Raw genomic sequence first — 18,194 nt, 5'->3', positions numbered from 1 at the left:
ATCATCACTAGCCCCACTCCTGCCTTTTATCACTGATGTGTGTCCTTCCCTTTAATGCTTCAGTGAAGCACCATGCAGATACAGGCCTTTTATTTCTCCGACTCTCTCTCTCTCTCTCTAATTCAGTCTCACTCAAAGTAATTATTTAAATTCATTTAAAGTGCAGCCCTACAGCACTGTGCTTGTCACCATGTCGACAGCCTACATCTTGGAACTTTTAGTACCAAAGTGCTCCCTAAATAACCTATCTCTACACTTCCTTTTCAGATTCAAAAAGGCAGCAGCATACAACTGCAAATGCAGCTAAAAGTCACAGATGAACTTCTGGTCTCCTGCTCATGGCCACCGTGTGTTATGTATGACTTGCAGGGACTCCTACACGTATGTGGACATGATGCATCACTTTCTGTACGACTGATTAAAGTTGGCTGCTTTATACTGAGTACTACTACTGGTGACTGGGACATTTGATTCAAGTGAATGTTGTGGTACTTTTTAGAAGTTTCCTGATGTTACAGTGATCATGTTTGAAGGCAAAGAGGCCTTCAGGTTAGCAAGTAATACTGGTAACAAGTAAATAAGAAGACAGAATAAAAACCGAAAGTACAGAAGAACAACAGAGATGGATTTATGAAATCCGTTTTTTATAAAAGATAACAGTTCAGGGAAAGTGGAGACTGACTATTTTCTATTGCTGAATATCCAAAGCTTAAAATGTTACTAATTATAAATACAGTGATAGATAGTTCACATAACCGTTTGCCTCTTGCTTCCTGGTATGACTTAAGCATATGGCCCAGAAATTAATAGTAAGAGCAAAAGGTGGAACAGTTTGGTTGAGTCCTAACTCAACTTTTCTCCGGCTTGCTGCTCCTGTTATTCGTAAGCAGATTCCTACACATCATACACACTAACCAACTCACTCTTCAGCTGAATTTCCTGCAAGTTTCCACTTTCCCCTTTAAATCTCCTACAAGTTTGAAGTCAATCCTGGTGCAAAGAAAATTCACCACTAATTTCAGCAGAAGTCCCAGGTATGCAACAAGCCAAAAAATTTTCTCCAGGATCCCAAACCAGCCTCAGTTCTGGCAGATCAGACCTTGTAATATATATTTGCCGGGCTTTGTGGTGGCATCTCCTGAACTATGTACACAGGATGTCCATAGTCTCCACTGACTTTTTCATAGTGAGGGCAGAAAGCACTGTCTCCAGTCCTTAAGGGAATGATAATATCACTAGGTTCAGAGCCATTGTTGTTGCCTCCTCGTTTGGGGGTGGCCAGTGTGCTGAGGGAGAGAGTAGTGGTGTGCTGCGGGGAATGCTTTCTGTGTCGCCTCTTGTACTTTAGCAGCAGGACCACCAACATGATGATGATGATGATGAAGATCACGCATCCAGATCCAATGCCTGCAAATAGGGCCACGTCAGGGCTGAGGAATCTCCCCTGGTCTGGGTCCCTAGGTGCAGTCGAAGGTTTATTCTCACCGCTCAATGAGCGTGTCCCACCTGCAAACAAAAAGAACTGTTTGAATAATTTGACTCTTTGAAACAAAAAGCCCTTCAAAAAAATCTCCTGGAATATAACTTCACTCTCAGGAATTTATGCTGTTAAACTTTCTGTCCATCAAAAAATAATTGAAGTTGCAGTTTCCAAATCATGAATAGTTCAGGATACCCCGTTTGAAATTATTTGAAATAGCAAGCCAGAAATCTATGAGTTGTAAGGCAGATTTAGTGATTCCACCATTAGATATATTGCTGATGAAGGTAAGGTCTGCAGAGAAAATATATTAATGTAGTAATTGCTAAATTGTTGCATTACATACTCCCTTTAGTATGTAAAAAGACTTTGAACAGTCCATCAAAACAAAGGGGTTTTGGTCTTCAGTAAAAACAGAAGCTTTAGCAATTGAGCTTATGCTTTGGTTATCCAAATACAGATACCACTGGTCAACAATAAAAATTTAAAATGACATATGCCTACACGTTATCCCTGGATCCTTTTATTGTGAATAAATCTTCATCAGTCAGTAATGCAGAATGGACCTGACAGCCTCACTTAAAACAGATGCAGGCTTGCCTGAGGCAGTATGGTAAGAGTGAGAAAATGTAAATCCTTAAGACAATTATCCCTCGTCATACTGTCTGACTAGCTACAGCCCCATTGCTGCTGGTGCTGAATGTATTAGTCATTCCATATGCTGATAAACAAGCCAAGCTATTCATTCAGTAATCGGACTGTGTGTTTGAGCCTTTTTTATACTCAGAAGCCTTGTTGTATTTATCTAACCTACAGTTCCAAAATGTAACTGACTGCAAAATTAATTTATATGGCAGTTTTTCTTTGTAAATCAGAATTTTATAACTGACAATTATATTCCACCTCTGTAAATCCACTTGTCTGGTAATCTCTTCCCCTTCTCATGTTGGATCTGCTCCAACTCGACTTCATTAAGAAAACTTTGTTACAAGTAAGTATCTCCACTTCCAACTTGCATATCCTGGTGCCACTGGATGTACTGTAAGGGGAACCAGGTAACCTCTTCCCGGAAGTCTATATCTGATGCACTTCCCCACTGCTTTCACTGAAATTTGAAAATACTCTAGGTGGTGAGGTTCTTGTTTACTGAAAAAACTAATCAAACAGCGAGACAGAAGACAAAATACAAACTTCTGACTTTTCAAATATTTCAAGAGTGAAGAAAGATTGTGGGGAAAAAGAATTCCCAAAAGGAATGATTTTATATCTTAGAATCTGGAAAATTGAGTGGTGGTCTAATCAATTCTTTTTAAATTATGTAAGGGTTCTGTATCTACTTTTATACAAGGTAGACACAGAAAAACCTCCACTTGTAGAATCCAAATACTGGGGAATGTAGTCATAAAACTGAGAGCTTCAGCAGTGAAATCAGTTCATACTTGGTCCACAAAAAACGCAAGCGAAAACCTACAATTTTATCACCTAAATGCAGGGCCACCTTTGATTCTGGCAAGTACAGAACACCAGCAACCATTCCATATTAATGAAGTGGATGCAGCGAGACAGAGAGACAGATCTTCCTTATAAGTTGTGATGCAAAATGGTATTATTTCAAACAATTAACAAACTATTCGATGTATGACTTAATAATTCATCTAAACCTTTTGACCTTAAGACATTGACCTGAATTGTTGACTTTGCTTCTCTCGTAGATTCTGCCAGACATGTTGAGTGCTTGTTTCACATTTCTAATAGTTTAGTTTTATATTTTTCAAGGAACCAAAGCTGCAATTTACACTGAATTGTCCTTATGGTTAAACAGCTGGTGACTTCATATCATGAGTCTTCTCACATGGGCCCAGTGTAATTACTGAGGTAACCACAAAAGCTGTTACCAGTAGACAATTACTGTCCTGGAACGAAGCAATTTACAAATGAACTGATTTAAGTTGCTGATATAAAGGCCTGAGAGATGGAATTCAGCCGTCCTGCCATGGTAGAATTATAGGACAAGAATCAATCCCACACATGTGTGAACACTTTATGCTCAACAATAAAAAATAGAACTAATACAGACAGGTCCTAAATTTAACAACAAGCTGACTGAATTCTAGCTATTCACAAAAATATAGGGCGGTACTTTATCTAAGATATGATTTACTTTCTGGCACACTAATGTAAAGCAAGCTCATGGGTCTGAAACATCGATTTAAATCCTTGAAACAATAAACAGATCCCTGCAGGGAGTCACAGCTTTAGAAATTGTAATATTCAGTCTTAGCCCTCCGCTATGCTGCTCAAAGAATTGACAGCCAAAGACAATCTCGCTGAAAAACGAATTCTACTTAGCAGGCCTGAAACAGTCTTCCAAAGCTGAAGCAAAGCAAGGCACATTAACAGATATGATAAAATCAATCACAGTTACATTAAACAGATTCTTGTAAGCTGCAGCTGAGTACTAGCCTGACACAGCAAGGAGGAAGAACAGGAAGAAATTAAAGGCTTCCTTCTCCTGAAAGCACAGTACATAGAAGCTCTCATTATCTGTCAAACATCTGGAATCATTCAAAATCCAAACTCCCGAGCAAGTAAATTAGAATATTACATTCTCTCATTTTAATCTGGCTACACCGCAAATGACACTGCTGCTCATTTTTCAGCAATGAGGAAAGACAGCGAGGAAGTCTAAAGGATTAGGAGTAAAAGGAGCTTGTCAAGAATTAGGCAAGAAGTTGAAAGTTACTGTTACAGACACAACTGACCCAAGTGCAGAAAGCGACACGAATCATGACAATTCTAGGTGCTGTAAAAGCAATGCCTCAACACTGTAGCTGTCTTGTGAAAATAGTGGACTCCTATTGCTTTTCACAGTCCTAGTCTGGGATGGAAGAAAAGTTCTCAGGGAATGCTGAGATTACTGCTGGATTAATGGATATCACATAATGGCACCACATGGTTATTTCATCCTTCAGGTCTTCTGAATGTCTTGTGAAGTACTACCTCCCTCACTTCATTAAGATGTTATGTTTCAAAGAACTTTGTGACTTTTTTAGTCAGGGGCTTTTTGGATTAGACCACAAACAGCCAACTGAGAAAACGAAATATCGGGGTTGCTGTCCCAGACAGTTGATACAACAGATATAGGAGCTTCACAGATTTATAGATGACAACCAACATAGATTTGTTGAAGTCAGGCTGTGTCTCAAAAATGTAATTGAATTCTTCAATGATACAGAGGACTACTGATGAAGATAGATCTGCACACATACTTTCTAAAAGGTGTGATCTACTTTGCTACATACTAGAATTAATAGCGAAATAGAAGCCCATGGGATAACAGAAAGATGGCAAGGTCGCAAAATTGACTAAGCTGACAAAACACAGAAAGTAGTTCAGTGAATGTCCTTCAAAGGGCAGAAGAGTGAGCAGTAATGTTCTTTCATGGATCAATATTAGAACAACTGTTCTTTTTGATGTATAATCAAGACCTTGACTCAGGTATTGGAGTTATATTCTCAAAGACAACTCAAACAAAACTTAAATGTAGTAAACAACGAACTGGGTAATAAAATATAGTCAGGCAGGTAAAAAAGGCAGACAGCTGCCAGTTGTGTTTTAATGCAGAAATTTGAAAGGTGATACATTTTGGGAGAAAGTATGAGGAGGCAATGTGAAATAAAATGGTACAATTTTGCAAGGGTACAGGAACAGAGAGACCTGGTTGTTCACATCCACAAGTTTTTGAAGGTGGGAAGACAATTTGTTAAGAAAATGCATTGGCTCCTTGGCTTTGTAAATAAAGGGATAAAGGAAAAAGTAAGGAAGATGTGCTGAACATTTGTAAGTTACCGGTTAAGTCTCAGATGGAATGCTGTGTCAAATTCTGGGCAGCACACTTTCGGTGGGAAGTCGAGACCTTGGAAAGAACGCAAAGGAGGCTTGCGAGAGTGATAACATAAAGGACATCAGTTATCTGGAGAGTCAGGCGAAGCTGTGAATATTCTTCTTAAAGCCAAGAAGGTTAAGGGGAGATTTAATTGGGATGTTCAAAATTATGAGTGAATTTGATAGAGCAGATAAGGAGAAACTTCCCATTCACAAGAGGGTTAGTAACCGGAGCACACAGACTTAAGATCACAGTTTAAAGAACCATAGAAGAGAGGAGGTTTTCTTAAAAAAAAGTAGCAGTTGATGATCTGAAATACACTGCCTGATGAAGTGATGGAAATAGTTTCAACAGTAACTTTCAAAATGGATTTGGTTGTACACTTGAAATGGAAACATTTGCAGACCTGTGGGGGAAAACAGCAGATGAATGTGACTAATTCATTAGATCTTTCAAGGACAGTAGACTGAATGGTCTCCTGTGCTCTTTGATTCTATGTACAAGAATCCCATTGATCAATCCATCACATACATACAAAACTGAGCCAAACTAAGTAGTGAAACAATTATGGCTCATATAAAGATGCACTTAAGTCTCACACAGGAGTAGTGCTGGTCACAAAATTGGCAGAGAGACCAGGATTCCTGCCATTTGGTCACTTGTGCCAATGGCCTTCACGTTTAATTTGCCCATGACATGAGCTTTCAAGCAGGTGTAAGAAGTTCCCCAATTCAGCTCACAGGCGATGTGTCTTCCTTATAATCAGCTTCTACTAGATGGTTACCTTCACTCTCGGTCTTTTGGGTGGGCTTGGTTGTGATGCCATCCCCTTCTTTTGCAGGAGCTCTGGTGGATTTTTCTTTTCGTCCCTCAGAATTTGCATCTAAAAAGTTTTTAAAAAGGTTGTTTCAGTTACTAACTGCAACGTTGAGTTACCTTCATCAGTCAGACAAAGGGGAACATCCCTCAACACTGATGCGTTACTTCTCAAGCAACTCACACTAAAGGTATTGCAGACTCCAGACGGCCATGATTGGAGTGAAATTGGTTTGCTTTTAACTTTATCGGTTTAACATTTGGAAGCCACTTTGGTGGACAGCAATGATCAACAAAGTTTTTTTTTCAGCTTAGGACTTAACCAAATGAATCAGCAGAACCTCAATGAAGCAAAAAGTGTGTTTTCTGTCCTGACAAAATCCAAGGTGATGCGCAATTAATTGCAACGCAATTCGATATCAAGGTAATTTAAAACTTTGACATTTGTAGCAGTATTACTCAGCTTTTGTTTATAAGCTCCTCTTATTTGCACAGGCTTGAGGAAGAAGCACTACGCAGTTTTTAAAGTGGCCATCTCCTAGGCCTGGACTGAGCTTAATGATATTGCAGGCACTCGACAGTTTTAAATACTGACCACTCAAATATTTGCAACAGCTATAGAGAAACTAACCACTAGTAGCAGGGAAAGCCTTTCTAAATGATAATTCAATCAAACAGTGGATGCTGACAGAATAATAAGTGGACACTACACTAACATGACAAGTGTATGAAACATGTTGAGAGGGAAATTTGTAATGTCAATGCATACACAGTTTAAAAACTAATGTAAATATAATAAATTTCAACCTACCATCAAGCATCATTACAAGGAATCCTGTTAGTAATAACTACATGCAAGACATTTAACCAAAACAGACTCCAGCCTTGAGCAAGTCCACTTTGTTTTGTTGCATTATATACAATAATAAATGTATGCCAGTATTGTATCATTTCTATTCTTTTAAAATGCTAATTGATTTTTTTTTCAAATCTTTTAACTGCCAAATGAAAAATGCGAAGTCTTTTTTTCCAGTAACTAAAATTGCGATAGTCTCGGTTTTCTTTTTTGCCTTGGTGTCACTGCGTTTAAGGCAGGGCCAAAGATTGTTAATATTCATATTACAGTAATGGCTATGGATTAAAATTTAGGACAAGCTCATAGATCACTTCTAATCCTTTTCCATACAGACTGATTCTGAAACGCCACAAAATTTACAGGGTAACCATGAGGCAGTCCTTACTGCTGATGTGGACAGATTTCCATGGTAATGACCAAACTGTATTACCCCTTGTTGTGAGAATGGTTTTTAACAGTTTATAGGCCATGTCTTTGGGGAAGATGATATGGCTCTTACCTTGTCCAACTTTCATGATGAGCTTCATGGCTTTGGTCTGGCATACACCACCTTCTCGGTTTTCCAGGCCTTCCAAAGTACCATTTGATGTTGCTAAGGATACAAGAAGAAAGTACGATCATCAACATTCCGTCCTATGTAGTCCGTCGAGAAGTTGTATTCTCGGAGCAAAGTTGCTATCACAGGTTATGTATTACAGTCTCAGTCACAAACCTGAACATTGGAACATTTTACTTAAGGCTGCATTTGTTGAGACTACCAAAACCAGGCGGACAAACGATCATGCCGAAAGTCATGGCAAGCTGATAAAACCAGCCCCTGGAGATGGATCCAGGCAACCAGAAATTGGGAGGGAGAGGGAAGAGGGGTGAGAGCAAGTACCAAGTGACTGGCGAACCGGCAGAAAGGGGGAGTGGGGAGGAAGAAGAAGGTGGTATGAGGGATGGGAGCAGATCGCAAGTAAACAGAGCCTGTGGGGGGATTTATCAAGAAGCTCTGGAGAAAAGACGGGGGGTTGGGGAAGCGAGGGACACTAGCGAGCAGTAAAGAGAAGCCGCTGGGGATGTGTCAGCTCCAGCAAGTAGTGTGGTGGCTCTGCCGCACTGCCATTTCTGGACTGGTTACATCAGTGGTGCACTTGCACATAGACGTGTCCTGAAGCTTGTCACAGCCATCTAACATCATAAGCCACATCTGCACGTGCACCACTCAGGAATTACGGATAATCACTCCATTTATTCAATACTTCCAATTCCTGCTTCTCTCCCCTTCACTTAAGACAACAGTAATCTCTCAGCTCTCAAAGTCTAATCTTCTAAAAGACAGTTAAGAACAGGGCCTGTATTGTGGCACCACATCAACAGATTTGGAGAATTATGGAGGCATATAGATTTTAGAAGGAGAAATCAATGATATAAAGCAATTTTCCGTATAGATCATGTCTGTCATGCTGGAAGTGGTTTTTATAACTGATTAGAAAACACCATGGGTATCACTATTAAAACAACTTGCAAACATAGAAGAGCAAACGCAGGGCTCTGAAATGGGTAATAAAGATGTTATCTCCATCGCACCACTTGGTCATTTGGTTACAGGTATACACAGGCAATAGCTTTGTGAGGAAAATCAAGCTAGGAAACCAATTCCAAACACTATTAGCTGTTTGAAAATCATTCTGATACCAAAGTTAAACCTTGTTGCAATGTTATCCATTCAGTGCTTTGATCATTAAAATGCCTAAGAAAAACTGTAGCTTCCAGACAGGATCAGACTTTAGTTTACTAATCATACACTTCCTACAACAGCCACAAGGGCAGAACAAAAGCTACAAAGCTTGAATAGATAATGTAAAAGACTACACAATGTGCTAGGCATTCTGAATCAGACTTCGCTCATTTTCTAAAAAAAAAGCAATATTAATAAAGTTTAAAAAAAGTGACTTTAACTCTGATTTGTCCCTTTTTTCAATGCATGATTATATTTATATTTGCATTTATAGAGCATCTTTTACAAATGCAGTCATTACTGTCATGTAACAACAGTGCCAGCCACCCAATTTGTACAAAGCAAGCTTCCACTAACAATAGTGAGATGAATAATCAAGTCAACTGTCTTTAATGATATTAGTCCAGGAGTGGCAACAACAATGTTCCTACTCTTCTTTGAAACCTCCTGCAGGATCTTTCATGCAGAGGGCAGATGCAACCTTGGCTAAATACTTGTAAAGTTGCCACAGCCTTACCAAACCATAGGGTTGCTCTGTCATGAAAGAGAGAGATGACAGGTGGTGGTTTAATCTGAGGGTCACCATGCCTCAGGCGAGGGGAGATGTTGAGAGGGAGAATCCTTCGTGGTAACCTCAGCCATTGAACCCATTCTGTGGGTACCACATTGCATTGTTAACTGGTAACAACAATGAACACAGAAGTCATTCTTCATAATGCAGTGATGGGAGGGGTGCCTAATTACTTAATGTAGATGAATTAATGCAAATGGTTGAAGTTACGAATTCCTGAAATACCCAGGGTCAATAAATGTATCAACGCATTTTAATTAATGTTTCTTTCAAACAGTAACACCCTTGTTCGAACAAAAAATGCAATTAAAACAAAGGTAAAAAGAGTCATTTTGTGTTGGATTGTGAATGAAGATTTGATGCTTTCAAGAACTGTATTAATATTGTCAATTCATTTTATAAGTATATAAGAAACTGAAGCAGGAGTTAGTCATGCTTCACTAAGATCATGGCTCATTTTCTATCACAACATGACATACTAAACCTGCATGCCTTGATTCTCAAGTGTCCAAATCTGTACATATCTCTGTCTTAAACAGACCCAATGACTGATCCTCCACTTCTCTCTGGGCAGCAGAATTCCAAATATCAGCAACACTTTGTGTGAAATAAATTTTTCTCATCTCAATTCTAAATGGTCGACCTTTCATTCTGAGACTGTGACCTCATGTTTTAAACTTCTCAGCCAAGGAAAACATGCTCCCAGTATCTAACTTGTCAAGCCCCTTAAGAATTTTACATCTTTCAATGAGAGCACATCTTATTTTTCTGAACTCCAAACAGTACAGGAAATACACAGAATAAAGACCAGGGCCTCAAAATCTGCTTTGCTAACACAGGCAAGTTTATCCCACTTGTAGGTATGTTCTAATCAACCTGTTCAGATGATATTACACACCTCTGGAGCAGGTGGACTTGAACCTAGGCCTCCTGTCTCAGTAGTAGGGACAATACCACCACAACACAACAGCTCATAGTTTAGCTCACTTCTGTGACACAGTGCTATTTTCTTGAAGATATTAACCCCTTTGTTCGTGGATAAGCAAAAATCAGAAATTACTTGGAAGATTCACCCTCTGTCATTGCAAAGTAGTGGTTAAACTGGATCTGGTTGTCTACAGCCAGCTGAAGCCCTGTAATTATTCTGCTCCATGAGAAAAAAAATGATAAAGTGATGCAGAGGCATTAGTGCCAGTTTGCATGTGTACATTCTGAGCAATGTAGACCATCAGACAACAGCAATATTAAAACAAATTTTGACACAGATGCTGTATGGGCAGGTTGAAAAAGACCAACTGACATCAGCTGTGATAGGTTCATTAGTGAACCGAGCCACCAAAGGGCACCTGTAAGCATGTGACCAGAAAAATCTCAATTCAGAATGAACAATTATAACAAGATTTCCCACAGACTCGAGCAAACGGGAGCTCTCATATGAGTGCTGAGCAATGTAAAAGCTATGAGTTATGGCAGATCACTGTGAAGCATGACAAAGAAATAGGTAACAATATCACATGGACTGGAAAGCAGAAGTCATCATAGCCTGGTGGTACAGCATTTACCTGAAAATCATATGACTCCCTAGTTCAAATTCAACTGCCTCCTGTCCTGCATATGATTCCCCTCTAAACATTTCATTCTCGTCTTGTGCAATGATATTGACCCTACACCTAATTTCAAATCCTACCTGCTCTTGAAGTGTATTATAACATGTCTGAATGTGTTCACTTAAAATCATTTTACAAAACTTAACGCAAACAATTAAAAGCAGTTGCAATGCTGAATTTTTAAATTGAGCTTTGGTGTATGCTTTATGCGTCTATTCTTTATTTTATATTTATTAACCATCAAATAATTTTAGGATACTCGCATGCATATATTCTGTCTGAAACTGCTTTTAGGTCAGGCATTCACCAGGATTAATTGTTTTCAGCTCCAACAAATTACAGACAAATGCATTTAAATGCTTGTGATTGTTACTTAATTTCAGGATTATCGTTTTCCCTCTTTTCTTCCCATCGTTCATGCCATCTCAACACATTCCTGCTCTTTTTTCTTTTAATCAAGTTTGTTGAACCTCCCTTTGTTCTAGCGGGTACCACAGCCACAACCTAGAGATGTCTTCAATTCTCTGTCGATCCGAAACGTTAACTCTGATTCCTCTCTACAGATGCTGCCGGATCTGCTGAGCTTTTCCAGTAAATTCTGTTACTCTATCTGATTTCCAGCATCCAGTTTTTATTCACAATCTGAGGGCCATGTCTTAAGCAGTTATCATGTGCTGGCTGTGGACTAGGAGCAGGCAGAAAAACACACCTGTGGTCAGTGATAATGGGAACTGCAGATGCTTGTAGAATCCAAGATAACAAAGTGTGGAGCTGGATGGTCAGTTCAGTTTCAGTGCGCAAAGCGATCACCATGCAAAATGTATGAAAGAATTAGTGGTGTAAATTATTTGTATAATTTGACAGTTTTGGAGGACATGTAAGAAAGAAATGAACAATTCCACTTCCAATGATCTGAGAGGATCCATTATGTTTGCTTTACATGATGCGCCATTTCTCAATCCTTTACCCTCATGAAACTTTTCAGAATGGGACAGAAATAAATGCCTGTTATGAACTCAAAACTCACATTATAAAAAGACTAGTGTCTAACAGTCCTAGGTGGAGACACATCACAATCCAATCCACACAATTAATTTGACAACTAGGCAAGGGTGTTTGCAGAAATTATTTGAAAAATTCATAGGGGTTGTCAAGCCATCCCCTCACACATCCAGCTGCATGAAGCCAAGCTGTAAGTCAAGCCTCCCACTGCAACGTCCCGCTTTACAGTTTCAAAAAAGAAAGAAATTAACTGGTGATGGCTCAGGACACTGGAGCTTCATGTCATTAACACTTGTTGAAAGCTATGTGTGTAAGTCAAACACAAAAGCAAGTGCAAACTATTTCCAACAGAGTGCAGCTCTAGGACTCTGATCACTAAGCAAACATCATCTGCATTGCCCTCCACCTCTCCCTTTTATAAAAAAAATTGTTACTCAACTTGAGAATACTTTTCAGCAGCAAACTGCCTCCAGGTCAACTGTTTAACACATCATATTGTTGAAAAGAGTTATGGAAACAAATACCATAAATTAACCCTCTGTGGGTTGGCTTCTAAGCACCAACAAGTCCTTCGCAAGGTAAAAGCGGTGCATCTTGAAATAAGTCATTAGCTTCTTCGGGTGAATCCATATTCCACAGTCCCAGGAGTAGCACTTCACGCTCTTGCAGTCAACATAAACCAAAACTAATAATTGAATGTATGTCCTCAAACTGCTTAATTCTATAGCAACTTTGTGTAGGATTATGGGAAATTTGACCTCCATCCATCAGACATAAATGTCAGCTGAGTGCCAACTTGCAGCAATAATAAAATCTCAAAATAATGTTTTTGCAATTTAGTATCAGCAAGTAACTGGATGAAAGATCTTCAGGGTGAGGTCTCAGTCCACTCATCCAACTAAATCTCAATAGCTTCAGAACGGGAAAAACGGTACTCAAGGCTAGAAATGATATATTTGTCACGCACATGACAATGTTTTTAATCAATACATGAAAATCTGGCTGTTTAATTTGTGTGCAGTCAAGTATGAAATGACAATCACTCTCAACACTGACTGAAGTTAATCTGACAGCCAATATATCAGATTCACAAGGAATCTTTTGGTCGCAGTCAAGGTTGCATTGAACTAACACAAATTACTTGTCCAATGAGCTGCTGTAAGGGATATTAAGGTAACCTAAACTGAAAATAGCACTATCTCTAATTTTTTTAACTACAGTGCACTGTTTTCACACTGTGTCCCAGTGATGGAGGTGTCTGTCCACACAAGGGCATAACAGTAACCAAGTGGTTTAAAGAACAGGAATGGAAACTTTCATTCATTCTGACGAATGAGTCATTTGTTAGTTGGGGGGGGGGTTTTTGACTGATTTGTATTTGCATTATAATTCCAAGGAGAACAAGGTCACCACTGGCTTCATAATGTTTATCCAGCTGTCGCATCTATCAAAAATAGAAAGGACTATAGGCACTGTTACAGGGTCCTCATCAAAATTGTGCACAATTTTAGAATAGGTTGATGGCATGAATTAATAAGTAGAAGTGGATATGCTTACACAAATGCTGCTTCTGGATGTGAAAGGTTCCCAATGCCCAACGGAAGGGAAGTAATATTATTTCTTAATATGTCTTCATTTGATCATTATTATGCTGCTTCTCAAGGGACTGGCTGAGCTTCATATACAGCATGGGTCTTAGCTAGCTCTGGTCTATCAGGTTAGTAACACTGCTTTGCCTTAATCACATGGTGAATTAAGCGGTTGGATTTGTGCCTATACTGTCGCACACACTGCTGGTAAACAGGGATTCCTTGACAAGTGACACCAAATTCAACGATGCTTGTCTCTATGAAAATTCAGGAGAAGAAGGCAAACACAAAAGATGTTTTGGATTTTTTTGGCTTGATTCAAATTAGCCAAATTATTCTATCTGCTGCTGCCTTAAAACTTGCCTCCATTTCCTGACACTTGCTGGTCAATTTCAGGTGCAGTTTGTGAATTCACTATGGGTGCTGCTAATTAGAAGAGGCCAGAACAAAAAGGTTTTAGAAGTGTTTTAAAGAAAGTACTGACTGAAAGCAGTGAAAAGGTTCTCAACTTACCCTAAAAATAATCGCAGGGGAACCAGCACCTTATTTCAAAAGTTATCAGCAGCTCCAATCAGTTCACATTATTCAAAATTGAAAGTCAGGGAGACGGCAAAAAAATTCAATAGAAATAGACTGCATTACAAAATACTTTTTTTAAAATAAAGTATTAAACTTGAAAACGTCTAGCTGTAGAGTTAGCCTACAGCTTTTGTTTTCTATTTTCAACTAATTTTCTCAAATTAATTCTCTGATAACATCCGTGCAGTGCCCAGCTGGAAAATCTGCCCAACATTTTGTCATTTGAGTACCACTGAAAAAAAGACATTTTGTCAAGACTTTTCATCTTGCCCTTCTCAAGATAACTCACTTATTCCCTTTCCTGGTACCCTGACAAACTGCCCTGATGACTGGAAGACAAAAACCATTGACAAAATATATCTTTTCTCAGCAGCACACACTCGGTGCTGTGCCACCAAATGGTTATTTGGTCCTTTTGTCAGAAAGCTCCCAACTGCAGACGGGCTGACTGAAACTAGCATTTGATCAATTATCTCCATGGATCACATGCAACCAGTCTTTAGAAGAAAATCCATTGAACAATAACACAATGCTCAGACCAGCTGTATTCAACCTAAGATGTCAGCTGTGACTCAATTTGTACCACTCTTCCATTGGAGTCATGAAAGTTAGTTATAAGTTCACACCTCACTCCAGAGAATTCAGCATAAAATCTACATTGGCATTGCAGTACTAAAGGAGAACTGCACTGACAAATGTGCTGTCTTTCAATCCTTTAACAGAGGTTCTGTCTCTCCTCTTAAGTGAACAAAAACATTCCAACTGTGCTTTTTGAAGAAGAGCAGTCAAGTCAGGTGATTGGTCCAACATTTATCCCTCAACCAATTGATTATCTGAACATTATCTCGTTGTGTTTTGGGGGTCCCTCTGCAGTGTAATTACCATTTTCTACACTACAGTAGTTTCTTTGCTTTGCTTCAAAACAAAGATATTTAGTTGGCTGTAATGATCTTTACAATGCCCTGAGATCATGGAAGAGGTATCATTAATGTAAGTCCTTTTGATCTTTCAACACATTTTCCACCTCCGCCCCAATTGCTAATGGCTCAAGCATTTGACAGGACTTCTTTTTACTTGGAAAATACAAAAAATTTTGGATATTAGATTAGCTAGAATACCACTTCATCTGTTACTGACTAATTGCAACTGAACTGATGAATTTTCTTTTGACGTGTTACAGTAATGTTAACACATTCAGCAGAAATTTACTGCAGGCAGTATTGTTTCAGATACTAACAGATATCAATTCAAACTGTTTGAAGTAATCATTGTTGACCGCAAATTTGAGCGTTTGGAAAGGTTTATGTTAGTATTACAACATTTGATAAAACATTATCTTGTGCAATGCCACTAAATGAAGATCAGGCTGAATTTTGACCTTCAGCTTTAATTTCCTCCTACATTTTTGATTTGGCAAAATATCACACGTTGCAAATGCATGTCCGTTATTTCTTGAATCTCTGATCAAGACCCAAAGGCTATTTTTTATTTTGGTTTTTCTCAAAGACATAACAGTAGCACAGCCAGAAGAATGCAAGTTGAGATGTTCATTTGTCAACCAGAACTGCACTGCATCCCATACACTTGACCAGGCACAGCACATCATGCAAAGACTGTGATCTGCTGTTTCTGACATCCCCCTTCCAGCTTTTCAGAGCCTAGCACCATAGAGGAACCTGGCACAAGCCATTCCTCTTAGCAACAGGCTCAGTACAGAGAACACAAACATTTGTGATGTCAAAGTTATAGAGTGACATGTAAAGTTGCTCCTAGATAGGCATGAAATTGAAATAAACAATGGATTTCTTTAAAAAATAACACTGGCTAAGAAAATAGCAAAACCATAACTATTTATAAGTTCAAAGACAGGCAATGGTATTCCTTCAGTGGCCAAAGAAAATCTAGGAAGAGCTGAACCCATGTTCAAATTTCTGTACTAAGTGTCCTTATCAATCATTCGTCCTGTGCACAAGTCAACCTCAAGACACAGATCAGCAGTTGATGTGTTTTTAAATTTATCAAATTGACTTATGGATCACAGATCAAGTGTGGCTTGGCGAAACAACATTTATTTATCGAACATCAGTTGCTCGTGACATCTCAAGGACAATAGTCCAGCTTTTTTAAACACACAAAAGGTGGAAATAAATCAAATGTAACATGTAAGCTGGCCGCAACAAGGAGCCGGAAGGACAAGGGCTCCTCCCCCAAAACTCAGCCTCCCTTTGTAAAGCAGGCTCTGGAAAAGGGGCCTCATTGAGCTGCAGCACTTGTAATTCCTTTTCACTTTTCCCTGATGAATAAAAGAAAACACGTTTCTTTTTTTCTTCTTTGTACATTCCACAAAAATGCACTTCTCTTTGGTCCAAGAAGATGATTTTGTAGGGATCGGGACTGGAAGTGGAGTAACTGGATTACATGCTGATGAGGAACTACTGAATAGAACTCATTTCTGAAGAATGGTAATGGAATCTCAGCTCGGTTGGTGGCGAAAACACCAGGTTTCATTCTCTGACTGCGGAAGGGAAGGCGGTTCTAGTTTAATGCTTTCTGTTAATTAGCGATCAGCGATCAGTGGATTTAACGTTTCTTTCGCAGCCAAATTAATTATGCTGCATTCGAATGTCCGTCGTACTTTTTAATATGCCTCCTTGAGTTTCCGACACTTTTTAACTGTCATAAAATACACCGGCATTGATCCAAAATATTTCCTTTTCATCCTCAGTTTTTTTACGCATTTTCCCAGATAGGTGAGAAAGGGAACCTTGTCAGATTAGCTGTATCTCAAAAAGGGTGCTGTATCAGCCCATATGAAAAACTCTCGCCAGGCAAATCAAAATTACCACCAACTAGAAAACTGAACGCACCGCCGATTTCCCATCTTTCGCCTGTCCCGTTATTTCAGGGGACACCACGCTGCCTCGAACTCAGTCGGGGCGCTCGGAGGCGGGGGGCGGGTAACTTGATTTTGTTGAGCTAACACGAAAGGTCAGTACCATGTCAAGTTTTATGCAGTCGTCTTTCTCCAACTGGGAGATTTCCCTTCGCTGTGAAACAAAAACATGGTGGGTGCCTATGAATATTCCTAACGCTGGCAGGTTTTTTTTCTAATCAGCTCACAAAGACTAACCTTCTACTGGTAAGCATGAGAATATAGCATTCACCTCCCCCCCCCCCCCCCCCCCGCATTCGCTTCGTCAATGAGACCACTTATCTGCAATGGAAGCACCAAGTGCTGCAGTAATAGTCTCGCATTATGCCCAGGTCCTTCAAGGACGAAAAGGAATTCTTTAAATTCGAGTGTCTCGATTTAATGAGCACAGATTCTAGGGGCTATGAGTGTCTTCCAAAATGCAAGCTTCAAACGTTGCCTGTGGCAAAGACAAAGTGTGTGAGAAGGACACTTCCCAAACCTGCTACAACACCCTATATCCACTGCAGCTCTCCGGAAGAAATCAAACACTGGCAGCATTTGCAAGTGACCGAATTTTCGTTTTGGGATTCAGAACTTAAAAGGTAATACTTTATCAACTCCAAAGTACTGTTTTGCCCCTTTCAATTGTGGTTTGCTGGTTTGCAAACAATACTGCCTCTGTCACTGAGAAACGAGCCTGAAAAGCCAATCTTCTTTCATAAGTGGGGTGAATATGTGTGTACAGCAATTGGGCTGACATGCCAAAGAAAAACAAAACTGGCTAAGCGTCAGTTTTAGGGAATTTTACAGAGCCTTAGCGACATTTCACTCGCAACCCAAAGTATACAGCACACCTCCCCGACTGTCACTACCTTGCACCCAGCAGGTAGTGAAATGTTCACTGGTAACGGGGACAATATGAGTTTAAAACCGCATAGTTCCGAGGGCTCAATGATCCGCGCACAAGCCGGTCCTGACATAGACTTCTGGCTCCAGAAGTCGGTGTTATGCATGGTCCTCAGAAACCCGGTACGAAACTGGGAGACAACTCTGCGGGCACCAAATGTAAACCTCAGCTCTGCACTGTGTCCAACCCTTCCAGCCTGGTCTGAAGTCGCCACCCAACTGGAACTGGCGGCAATGCTGCAGAAAGATAAATGACCCCGCAAGG

General features: G+C 39.6%; 1 protein-coding gene across 2 annotated transcripts in view; it reads right to left on the bottom strand.

The window, feature by feature from the left end:
- Window positions 1–649: 649 nt before the first annotated feature.
- The window catches only part of efnb2a (ephrin-B2a), a 56,437-nt gene continuing 38,892 nt past the window's right edge, over window positions 650–18,194 (bottom strand). Inside the window, exons 3-5 of one of the 2 annotated variants that reach the window (XM_048533061.2) lie at window positions 7,538–7,630; window positions 6,151–6,249; window positions 650–1,506 (exon numbers count right to left, since the gene is read on the bottom strand). In XM_048533061.2, the coding sequence (XP_048389018.1) occupies window positions 1,094–1,506; window positions 6,151–6,249; window positions 7,538–7,630 (605 nt within the window). In that variant the 3' untranslated portion in view covers window positions 650–1,093. The remainder of the gene's footprint in view (window positions 1,507–6,150; window positions 6,250–7,537; window positions 7,631–18,194) is intronic. The other variant, XM_048533062.2, reaches the window with a different exon arrangement.

This window comes from Stegostoma tigrinum, chromosome 6 (assembly GCF_030684315.1).
Source record: "Stegostoma tigrinum isolate sSteTig4 chromosome 6, sSteTig4.hap1, whole genome shotgun sequence".
Lineage (NCBI taxonomy): Eukaryota > Metazoa > Chordata > Chondrichthyes > Orectolobiformes > Stegostomatidae > Stegostoma > Stegostoma tigrinum.
The sequence above is the reverse complement of the archived record's forward strand: the minus strand, read 5'-3'. Positions and strand labels throughout refer to the sequence as shown.